We start from the raw sequence: 12,569 nt of genomic DNA, 5'->3' as shown, positions 1-12,569 counted from the left end.
GGGAGGGGGTAGAAGTAATATGAAGCACAGTCCCTGAACCATAACCATAACCAGTTCAGAATCTAAAAATAATACACATTCAACCTAAATTTCCTTACCAAGAAGCCAATGCATTCCAGTTCTAGCAGAGCTGTGTCTATTGAGGGCTGTCTTAGGAAAGGTGTGTGAGGTCAGGCGATAGTGGGGAAAGGTATATGGACTAGTGGCGTCTTGGTGTTAATGGAGTTACAAGGGATCCAACCAGGACTCTTACCATCTCCCAGAGCCGCTGAGGGTTCAATGATATAACCACCATAGAGGGTCTCAACAGATATCCATCTTCATTGAATGAGAAGTCTCTCTGCTCCCACACTACATTTAGCATGTGCCTGTGAGAGTGATGAGGAAGGAGGAAGAAAAAGACAAGACTTTAAAAAACAAACAAACCAGCAACAGACTCTGGGATTCAACTTTCTGCTCTGTGCCCTGCTTATTCTTTTTAAATTGGGTGACTGAAAATCCACAGTTATAGGTCTTTATTCATAGGCAAGGCTGGTCTACAGATGTGCATTGTCCTCCAATTGAATTTCTCTTGTTTCAGAAATGTATAAGATCAGAAGTGATACCAGTTAGAAATGTTACTCTGAAGTCATTATTTTTAAATTCTTTGAGCATCTCCCCTATGATTCCCTTGCAGCCCCGGGAGCTGGAGGAGAAGTCCATTAACTGCTATTAATCAAGTTGAGTAAGGGAATGGCCTCTGCTATTGCTGGCATCAGTGGCATGGGATCTTCTTGGGGTTTGGGTACTTGCCAGGTTCTTGTGGCCTGGTTTGGCCTCTGTTGGAAACAGGATGCTGGGCTTGATGGACCCTTGGTCTGACCCAGCATGGCAATTTCTTATGTTCTTATGTTCTGCCATCTTGGCAAGAAAGCCATAAATGACTTCATATTTGCTGCCTGAGCTTTGTCTATGTGGGCTAATATGATATCACAAATGACATCACCACCCATGCTGCAGAAACCAATCAGATTTCATTCCTTACAAGGTCATTTGTAACAGGCAGTCCTGGACATTGCTGCTCCGAAGAAGGGCACAGCAGGAGAACAGCTTCATGAGAGAAAATTTGCATGCACTGCCTCCATAACATGCAAATTTTCTCTCATGCATATTCATTGTGGATATCCTGAAAACCCGACTGGCTGGGGGGATGGGGGTGTCCCCAGGACAGAGTTGGGAACCACTATTCAAGAATATTAAAAATAGTAGCATGTTTAATGGTTGGGGTGGATGAGTATCATTGCTTACTAGAAATACTAAACTGTATGCAAAAGGCAGGCTTTTCTTTTATGAATGACTGAAATATTAAAAAAATCTGACTCAGTTAAGTGGAGTGTGGCTGAGAGGCTAAACAGTTTTTAAGCAAAGACTATGTCTTTGAGAGCCTTCAAACTGAAAACGCTGCTGGTGAGCCCAACTCAGAGAAACATGGAAGTGAAGACCTCTAGAATTAGCAAAAAGGTTGGCAGTCCTGGGTTCTGCCTACATAATAACGAGCCAGTCTCCACAAGCAGCCTACAAATTCTCTTGGATTTGCATTATTGTTCTATTCTCTTCTGACACGGTTCTATTCTGAAACAAACATCAGCATCGAATTGTACAGGAGGAAGGAGGCTATTGCATTGGCGCGCTCATTTTCTGAAAATTCTCATTGTAAAACACTTTGCAGTTCTCTCTAAAAGATAGGAAATGCAACTGAAAATGTCATAATGCCTTGGGACTTGAGGTCAAATAGAAGTCTGGGGCAGCCTAGTTCTCAAAATGTGTTTGTGTACTTAAGAACATTAAAAAAAACCCCCACCATGCTGCATCAGACCAAGGGGGTCAACTGAGCCAGCATCCTGTCTCCAGCAGTGGCTGGTCCAGGCTGCCTGTAAGTACACGGCAAATCCCAACATGAAAGTCTGATGCATGTTGTGCTCCCCAAGAATTTAGAGGTGGAGAAACCACAAAGTCTAATTACTGTATTTATGGACCAGAAGCTTGTCTAACCATTTTTCTAAACAGAGTTATGCTGTTCTCTGGCAACAAGTTCCATAGCATTGATTGAAAAAATATTTACTTGAAATCTACTACCAGTTAGTTTCAGGGAGTGTCCCCTAGTCCTAGTACTATCTGCTAGTGTAAATAACTGTGCTCTATTAACTTGTTCCATTCACTCATATCCCCTATAAGTGGTTTCTTCAAACTGAAAACCCCTAGCCCAGGAGTAGCCAACTCTAGTCCTTAAGAGCCACAAACAGGCTTGGTTTTCAGGATAGCCCCAATGAATATGCATGAGATAGATTTGCATACAGTGGAGGCAGTGCTTGCAAATCTATCTCATGCATATTCATTGGGGCTATCCTGAAAATCAGGCCTGTTTGTGGCTCTTGAGGACTGGAGTTGGCCACCCCGCCCCTAACCTGATTAGCCTTTCTTCATGAGTGGGGTGGCAAATGGAACAGTACTTGCTGAGAGTTTATTCCAGGCTATGGGTCAAGACCGAAATAGAGAACGAGCTCAGATTGGGATGGGGATGGGGTGAAGGGTGCACTTTTATTTTTTATAGGGCTTGGTTTCCCAAATCTGTCCTGAGGACCCTACAGCCAGTCGGGTTTTCAGGATATCCACAATGAATATGCATGAATATATTTGCATACCATGTAGACTCAGTATATGCAAATTTATCTCATGCATATTCATTGTGGATATCCTGAAAACCCGACTGGCTGTGGGGTCCCCAGAACTGAATATAGGGCTTAATTTCATTATTTAAGGACAACAGAGAGAGATACATGTTTTGCCCTGATCTTGAAAAATGGCTTTGGTCTGTGGAAACCATATTATTGTTTGGGATTCTTGGCGATATTCTCATAAGAACATATGAACATAAGAACCTGCTCAAAAGCAGTAATTAAACCTAGGTTTAATTATAGCAGACCTGGAGCCAGTTTCATGTCACTGCTTCTGATGCACTTGGGTCAGTAAAATTCTCTGTCTGCGGCTCTGTAGTAATTCTTTTATTTTTGAAGATGTTGGCTGGATTTCCCTTTGAGTTCACTCAGGGCCCTGTGTGGATAATTCTCCTGTTCATGAAAGACTGCCAAGGTATGCTGAAAAGAAAGGACTTTCTATCAAAATACTCATTATACAGAAAGCCCAGGCAGAGTAATCCTCTAAATGAGCATTTCCCTTGGGTTTTTTTTTTCGGGGGGGGGGGGGGGGGGGAGGGCAGGTGTTCCTATTCAAAGTGGATTTCATTGGAACGATGTCACTGCTGAATAAAGCTAAAATCCTGACTTCCTACCGTCAGTGGCACAGGGCGGTGCTCACACTCAGGCCGATTCAGTAAAGTCCGCGGGAGAGCGGGCGATTCCCGGCGCGCGCACAGGCCACTCGCCTGTGCGCGCGATACAGTATTCAAATGAGGCCCGGCGGTAGAAACGGGCAAAAGGAGCGGCGGCTGTCAGCAGGTTTGACAGCCGACGCTCAATTTTGCCGGCGTCGGTTCTCGAGCCCGCTGACAGCCACGGGCTCGGAAACCGGACGCCGGCAAAATTGAGCATCCGGTTTTCGACCCGTGAGCCGTCGGCCAACTTCAAATTTTTTTTTCTTTTTTTAAAACTTTTTTTACTCTTCGGGACCTCCGACTTAATATTGCCATGATATTAAGCCGGAGGATGCACAGAAAAGCAGTTTTTACTGCTTTTCTGTGAACTTTCCCGGTGCCGGAAGAAATTAGCGCCTACCTTTAATTTCTGAAAGTAAAATGTGCGGCTTGGCTGCACATTTTCCTTTCTGTATTGCGCGGGAATAACTAATAGGGCCATCAACATGCATTTGCATGTTGAAGCCGCTATTAAGTTCGGTGGGTTGGACGCGCGTTTTCCGCCCCTTACTGAATAAGGGGTAAGGGAAAACGCGGATCCAATGACAGGTTAACAGTGCGCTCTGTCGGAGCGCACTGTACTGTATCGGGCTGACAGTGGGCCTTGGGCAGGCTTCTAAGCTCACTCTCACATTCAGTTTCATCTGGTCCAAATCGCTGATGTGGGTTGTTTTTTTTTTTTCAATAGTCCGAATTATTTGGATTTTTATGGGTTTATCATGAATGTTTAAATTTTGCACGTCACCTAGAGCCTGGCACAAGGGGAATAATAAATAATCAACTAACTAACTAACTCACAGGCCGATACAGTTTACTTTCAGAAATTAAAGGTAGGCGCTAATTTCTTCCGATGAAGCGCACTGTTAACCCACATTTGGACACACATTTTCGATGCGCTAGCTTTACCCCTTATTCAGTAAGGGTTAATAGCTCGTCGAAAACGCGGGTCCAACCCCACCCAAAACCAATAGCGCCCGCAACATGCAAATGCATGCTGATGGCCCTATTAGTTATTCTCGCTCGATTCAGTAAGTAAAATGTGCAGCCAAGCTGCACATTTTACTTTCAGAAATTAGCGCCTACTCAAAGGCTGGCATTAATTTCTGCTGGCACCGGGAAAGTGTACAGAAAAGCAGTAAAACCCGATTTTCTGTACACCCTCCGACTTAATATCATGGCGATATTAAGTCGGAGGTCCCAAAAGTTTAAAATAATCAAAAATTAAAAAAAAAATTTTTTTAATCAGCCCGAGGCTCGCAGGTTGAAAACCGGACGTTCAATTTTGCCGGTGTCCGGTTTCAGAACCCGTGGCTGTCAGCGGGTTTGAGAACTGACGCCGGCAAAATTGAGCTTCAGCTGTCAAACCCGGTGACAGCCGCCGCTACTGTCTAAAAAGAGGCGCTAGGGACGTGCTAGTGTCCCTAGCGCTTCTTTTTACCGCAGGCCCTAATTTGAATAAATTATTTTTCTGAATCGCGCGCACAGGAGAGTGGCCTGTGCGCGCGCCGTGAGAGCGGGCGCTCGTCCGCTCTCCCGCGCCATTTACTGTATCGGCCTGTTAATATTTCAAAAGAAATCCCCAGGGACAGCCTGGTGGCTCAATAGCAAGCGCTGAGTGCTGCGGTGTGGAAGCTCCCCCCCCCCCAGTTTGATCCCTGAGCTGGATCCTCCGCTGCCCTAGTGGGTTGGGGAGATTGTGGAGGAAACATTGACAGGCTTTGGGGAGAGGGCGTCACAGTCATTCCTCAAGGACAGCCAGCTTTCTGGCACGCGATTTCAGGGTTCTGGCTGGAGTCCGGGTTGCATGACCCCTAGCCAGGGGTCACTGCACTAAGTATGATGGGGAGGAGTTAATAAACGAGGGAAAAATCCCAGCCCTGGTTTCAGTTGAGCAGGAAGCCTAAAAGGAGCAGGAGGAAACTGCTCCGCAGGGGGGATGCCATGCGATAGGCAAATTAGGGGGTCGCGCTAGCAAGGAGGCGATAGGGTCGCTTGCGCGACCTTAACGCCTCCTTGCTAACACGACCCCGCGGAGGCTGCCGGTTATGGAGACCGACGCCGGTAAACTCGCTAGCGTCCGTTTTCATTACTGGCAGACGGCCGGTTATGAAAACCGATGCCGAGTTTACCGGCGTCGGTCTTCATAACTCGGCGGTCTGCCGAGGTTTTTTTTGTTTTGGTTTTTGGGGGTTTTTTTACTGAAGAAGTACAGAAAAGCATTTTTTTCTGCTTTTCTGTCCTTCTTTTACATGCGCTCAGCTATTAACGCTGCTCCAGGCAGGCGTTAATATCCGAGCGATAAATGTGCGTCTGAGACGCACATGTATTTTTTTGAATGCGGAGTGAATGAGTAATACCCTCATTTGCATGTGATGAGCGCTAACTCATTCACTCCACATTAGACGCGGGTTAAATAGGCGCTAATCCCCCTATTGCATTAGGGGGTGGATTAGCGCCTATTTAACCCGTGTCAGACAGCAGGTTAAACGCACACTGTATTGCATCGGCCCCCTAGTGATTAGAGCAGCAGGCTGTGAGCCAGGGAAGGCAGGGTTCATAATCCCACTGCCACTCCCTGTGACCTAGGGCAAGTCGCTTCACCCTCCATTGCCTCAGTTACAAATTTTGGGGGTCATTTATCAAGCCATGAGATTTTATTGTGGGAGGGTAGGATGGGGTGGGGGGAGATCCCATGATATTTTGAGCCTCCCTGACAAAATATTGCTGTGATATTGCGGGAAAACTCTGTGGTGAAAAAAGAACGCAGCAGAGGCTGCAAAAACTCGTGATGAAGGCTCGCTTTACACGGGGCTGCCACCATTGTAAAGGGCCACATAGCATGAACCCCCTCTGAAAGTGTCAAAACCCCACCCCAGGGGTCTTGCAAGACTCTTGCCCAGCTTCCCATCACTTTTTGAGGCGACATCGAATTAAAAAAAAAAAAATTAAAGATTTTAAATCATGTAGTGACATCCCACCCCCTTCCCTAACCTCTTCCCTTTGTACCAAACCCCTCACCCCAACCAAATATATCCCCCTTCACCAACAGAAACCATAATCCCTGGAATCTCGGGGCCCCCCATCCCCTCTCACCCTCTTACATAAATAATGGACCCTGGTGGTCTAGGGGGGGTCCCTGGACCACCCCCCAGACCTCCCCCCCTGTACCTCAAAGAAGCATCATTAGTGGGAGTAGTGGAAGCTCGGACTGCCCCTTAGGTCTGGGCCCGGTGCTCCAGGCCCCCACTACCCCATCAATGATGCTTCTTTGAGCTACGAGGGGTTCTGGGGTGGGGGTGGGAGTCCAGAGATCCCCTAGATCCCAGGGATTATGGTTTCCTTTGAGGGGGGGCATGGGGACATAAGAACATGCCATACTGGGTCAGACCAAGGGTCCATCAAGCCCAGCATCCTGTTTCCAACAGTGGCCAATCCAGGCCATAAGAACCTGGCAAGTACCCAAAAACTAAGTCTATTCCATGTAACCATTACTAATGGCAGTGGCTATTTTCTAAGTCAACTTAATAGCAGATAATGGACTTGTCCTCCAAGAACTTATCCAATCCTTTTTTAAACCCAGCTATACTAACTGCACTAACCACATCCTCTGGCAACAAATTCCAGAGTTTAATTGTGCGTTGAGTAAAAAAGAACTTTCTCCGATTAGTTTAAAATGTTCCACATGCTAACTTCATGGAGTGCCCCCTAGTCTTTCTATTATCTGAAAGAGTAAATAACCGATTCACATCTACCCGTTCTAGATCTCTCATAATTTTAAATACCTCTATCATATCCCCCCTCAGCGTCTCTTCTACAAGCTGAAAAGTCCTAACCTCTTTAGTCTTTCCTCATAGGGGAACTGTTCCATTCCCTTTATCATTTTGGTCGCCCTTCTCTCTACCTTCTCCATCTCAACTATATTTTTTTTGAGATGCGGTGACCAGAATTGTACACAGTATTCAAGGTGGGGTCTCACCATGGAGCGATACAGAGGCATTATGACATTTTCCGTTTTATTCACCATTCCCTTTCTAATAATTCCCAACATTCTGTTTGCTTTTTTGACTGCCGCAGCACACTGAACCGACGATTTCAATGTGTTATCCACTATGACACTTAGATCTCTTTCTTGGGTTGTAGCTCCTAATATGGAACCCAACATTGTGTAATTATAGCATGGGTTATTTTTCCCTTTATGCATCACCTTGCACTTATCCACATTAAATGTCATCTGCCATTTGGATGCCCAATTTTCCGGTCTCACAAGGTCTTCCTGCAATTTATCACAATCTGCTTGTGATTTAACTACTCTGAACAATTTTGTGTCATCTGCAAATCTGATTACCTCACTCGTATTTCTTTCCAGATCATTTATGAATATATTGAAAAGTACGGGTCCCAATACGGATCCCTGAGGCACTCCACTGTCCACTCCCTTCCACTGAGAAAATTGTCCATTTAATCCTACTCTTTGTTTCTTGTCTTTTAGCCAGTTTGTAATCCACGAAAGGACATCACCACCTATCCCATGACTTTTTATTTTTCCTAGAAGCCTCTCATGAGGAACTTTATCAAATGCCTTCTGAAAATCCAAGTATACTACATCTACAGGTTCACCTTTATCCACATGTTTATTAACTCCTTCAAAAAAGTGAAGCAGATTTGTGAGGAAAGACTTGCCCTGGGTAAAGCCATGCTGACTTTGTTCCATTAAACCATGTCTTTCTATATGTTCTGTGATTTTGATAGTTAAGGGCAGGATGTAACCACATAATCTTTTTTTTTTTTTTAACTTTTTGACTCACTGCTGCCTTGATAGTTAGTGGGAGTGGGAGTGGGAGTGGGGGGGGGGGGAGGGCAAGGGTCTTGCAAGAACCCCGGGGTGGGGGTTAGACTTTCGTGGATGTTTAGTTTTGGACTGTGCGGCCCTTTAACATTACAGGGGCCCTTGGGATGCACGTTAGCATCCTGATGCCCCTGCGATGTTTCAGCTACACTTCCTCGAAGTTTGTTAAAATAACACTGATTACTTTTTTTTTTTTTAAATCAGATGTTATTTTAATGTATAGGTTTGACTATTCAAGAGCTGTTTTGCATGGATTTGCAAAATTCATACATGCAAATCTCATGCAAAGCAGCACATTGTAATAGGGGTAAGTTTCACGCCAAAATATCGCATGTTATCGTGAATATCATGTAATATTGCCACAATATAGCTACATTGTGCAATAAACAATATTTATCATGTGTTATAGCCATATGGCAGCTCAGTAAATCTAGACCTTAACTGTAATCTCTCTGGGGATAGAGACATAATAATATATATAAAATAATGGAAGGTTTTACACTTGTTTCTTGTCTTTTCAGCTTTGAACACCTTTAAGTGCACTCTGGTGAGGGAAGCAAAGCCGCAGAGTATAAGCAAGACCTTTGACCAATGTGTGGCCACTCTGACTTTCATTTTATATGTGCTTATTTTATGGATTAAGATTCTTCTTCCCAGACTTGTTTACTCTATGTTGTAAATAGAATATAGTGCTCAAGATGGGCGCTTTCTGCAGACCAGGTCATCAGATGTCAAAATGACATCCTAACACTCGCAAAGGACTCTTCTACTGATAACATCATCTAGAGCCAGAATATGTCCTGACAGTCACCGGCCATTTTCTTTATGCAGTGACAAATATATCCCAAAGGATTTTAACTAGTACACCAGGCTATAAGCAATCATTTACCGGAAACCTGAGGATCACATTTCTCCATGCTGACACCATACGAGGGAGACCTCAGCCACACATAGTCTCCCGCATCATCCATTGTGCAGACTCCTGCACCCTCTTTCATGCAGTTTTTCATCACGCAGAGCCCTGCGTCCTGCAGACCCCAGCATGCAGTCTCCCACACCCTCGTCAATATGCAGCCTTCCATGTCCTCTGCCACCCAGACCCTCAACATGAAGTCACCCATATTCTCCATCATGCAAATCTCAAACACACAGACCCTCACCCCTCCCCCTTCCGATTTTCTTCCTATAAAGTCCTGACTGGGACTGAACCACCATTAATTCCCAGCCCTCTCTACTGTTCAGTGCATCAGCCCATTTTTAAAACCACATCTTGTTAAAATTGCTGGTCAAAATCCCATTGATCATTTTTTTCATGTGCTGGTTCTTTCAGATCTTCTCAAAAGTTGTTAGAAATTCTCAATGTAAAGGTTGCATACCTGAAGGAAACATGAAATTGTGCGCTATCAATTGTAGGTCCTGTAGCATGGAAAAAACTGCCAGAAGAATTGAGATCTTTATCTGATTTTAAGATATTTAGGAAACAAAAGCATCCCTTTTTATATGTGTTCTTAGATACTGGAAACTGAAGGAATTCCTTGGTTTTATTTTTTATAAATGTATGTTTAATGTATTTTATTATATATTTATGCTGTACTGCTGCTTAGCATGATCTTTATTATTGTAGGTGGGTTATAAATGTTTTAATATCAAAATAAAGGGTTACTGCTTCTATACATCTTTTCTTAATCTGCTTCTGCAAGCATTATCAAATTGCCCCCATTTTTTTTCACTAATATCTTATGAACAAAAGTAAAATTATCATCCTTTTGCATTGTCTGGACTTCTGGTATTCCTCTCCTTTCTCTTTAGGTGGGTAAAGCATTTTTTTGTTTGGTGCGCATTTTTAAGCATTCATGCTGAGCAATATGCTTCCATTGAGTTCAGAAGGTTCTGGAAAAATCTCATCATGGTTTAATGCTACAGGTATCTATCTCTCTTTTTTTTTTTAAGCTAGTGAGCTGCTTTCTGTTCTGACCTGTGGAAGGTGATGTTCCTGGTGACTCTTGGTTGGTCCCTGCAGTCCTGGCTCACTTCTGGGAGTATCCCGTGACTCCTGAAGTAGGTTTTAGCCCCTGTGGCGATGATAGCCACACCGTCTCGAACCTTCTGCCTCAATGGTAGCTTCCAACTGTCTGTCACCACACTTATTAGGCCAACTGGAAAGATGGTAGCGGGGTGCTCCCTGTTCCCGATGGTCACACTGGGCACTATCCAGATATAACCAGGTCCAATTAGACCAGCCTCTTCTGCCACCATGAAGAGATACTCTGCCTCCTCCCTGGAGCAGTACACAATCATCACCTGGGCATCAATTTGCCGCAACAACCGCTGATTTTTGGAATTACTTTCATCCTGGGTCATCTCAAAGGTCAAGGTAGCTTGTAACTCCCAGCCAAAGTAGCTTGCATCGGTAAAAGAACGAATAACATCTAGGAAGACGCTGTAACCAGGGTACAAGCTGGTGATAACAGCAAAGGCATTCCAGTCATATTCCTCTAGCACTTTGAAGATGACTTGAATCTGCTGTTCAATGGAAGCCCCCAACTGTAGGAAAGCTGAGCCAGGCTCCTGATGAGCAAAGAGAAAAAAAAAGGCAAGTTAAACCCAACTATGCAACTGAAAGGAATCAGATTGGTGAATGTGAAGCTGCCTATTTCAGAATCAGTTTTAAAATGAAGTTCCATGAGATTCTAGTCCAGTGGTTCTCAACCCAGTCTTCATGGACTCCCCATCTGATCTGGTTTTCAGTATATCCTTAAATCCAAGGTGGAGGTGTAAGGGAGTACAGGGGCAGGGGCTAGATGTTAAATATGGGAACTTGCATGCTCATCAATCCAAGATGGTAGAGAACCAATGAAGAAGACAACAAAAACTGACTTAGATAAGGAGCAATATCCTATAAATAGTCAAGCATCTATATCTTGCAGCTGGGATATAATTTTGCACTGTTCACTATATAGCTAGATGTATTAGATGTGCCAATAGTTCTTTATCTGTCATCATCTACTATGTTATTATATCCACAATGAACATGCATACAGCAGAGAGAGTATATGCAAATAAACCTCATGAATATTCACTGTGAATATTCTGAATACCAGACTGGTTGAGTGGCTCTTGACCATTCTGGTCTTCACTATTTAATATTTTCATTATTGATGGAAGCATTCAGTCATTCAACAAAGGAATTTCATGCTGGAGATTCCTGAAATGGGACAGTCCCTACCTTCCCCTATATCTCTCATTCTAGGCAATCACTAGTGAGTGAGGTTTTTTAACTTTAAAACAGCCACTGTACTGGAGACACTGACACTTATAAATGGAATGCCAAAAAAGACCATAGAACTGAATGACAAGAGTGACAGGAGTCACCTCAGAAAAAGATGTGTGAACTTTTAAAAATAAATTTCACCAACTAGGTTGTTGGGTTTATGGGTTTTGCCATAGGAAAACTTTAAAGAAAGGAATATGTTTCTTTGAATCAACATCAGAGTTCAAGTAGGATCTGCTCAATTCATTAGGTTCACTCACAGCAGATGGATGATATGTGGGTTCCTGTAAATCAGTGAATCTGCAGTGAATCCACATCAAATCTGGTTGGATTATCCATAGCAAATCTTGGGAAAAATAAAAAAAAAATGTACATCAACATTGAATGAGGCTGAAATTTGCCTGGATCAGGTTCGAGCCCAAGTTCAACCTCTTAATTTTCTGCGCACCATTGCTGTCAGCAAGGACTGATTGAGCAGTGCATGCTTTGATTTTTCCCTGTTTGTGCACTTTTGAGCTAGATTCAGTTGCTCTGCAGCTTTGGTTTTCAGCTTCAGAAGGATCCATCACTTCTTGGGAATCATTAAATATAAATAAGTGGAAAACAGTATCTAATTTATCTTAGTATTTCCAAATTTCCACCTGTCTGATGTCAACCTCTTTATTCCAAGGACCCTCTGGGCTTTCTCTTTCCTCCTTTTCATTCCCCCTCTCTCGCAGCCCATCTGTTCCTCTTGTTAGCAGATATAATTCCATCTTAAATGAATTACAACATTACATTTGTGGAAGGTCACAGTCAGGCACACTGATTGTCACTGCAAATTGCTCAATTTCCCTCTGCATCCCTCTGAGAAATTCAGATTATTCCCTGATGAAATAGAGTAAAGTGCTAAATAACACACTGTTCTTCAGAACATAAGCTAAGCAAGAGGCCACCAGGAACAGAGAAGTCGACATGGTGGCTGATCCTGCCAGCCTCTTACTCCCAAAGCACGAAAGTGCGTGTATGTGTGCATCTGGGTGAGAACTGGAAGGGCACAATCA

General features: G+C 43.8%; 1 protein-coding gene across 1 annotated transcript in view; it reads right to left on the bottom strand.

Annotated features, from left to right (window-relative positions):
- The window catches only part of GRIN2C (glutamate ionotropic receptor NMDA type subunit 2C), a 40,945-nt gene that overhangs the window by 20,527 nt on the left and 7,849 nt on the right, over positions 1–12,569 (bottom strand). Inside the window, exons 3-4 of the mRNA XM_029600597.1 lie at positions 10,231–10,823; positions 254–368 (exon numbers count right to left, since the gene is read on the bottom strand). Of these exons, the coding sequence (XP_029456457.1) occupies positions 254–368; positions 10,231–10,823 (708 nt within the window). The remainder of the gene's footprint in view (positions 1–253; positions 369–10,230; positions 10,824–12,569) is intronic.

Source organism: Rhinatrema bivittatum, chromosome 4, assembly GCF_901001135.1.
Source record: "Rhinatrema bivittatum chromosome 4, aRhiBiv1.1, whole genome shotgun sequence".
Taxonomy (NCBI): domain Eukaryota; kingdom Metazoa; phylum Chordata; class Amphibia; order Gymnophiona; family Rhinatrematidae; genus Rhinatrema; species Rhinatrema bivittatum.
Note: the sequence above shows the minus strand (reverse complement) of the source record. Positions and strands in the feature narration are given on the sequence as shown.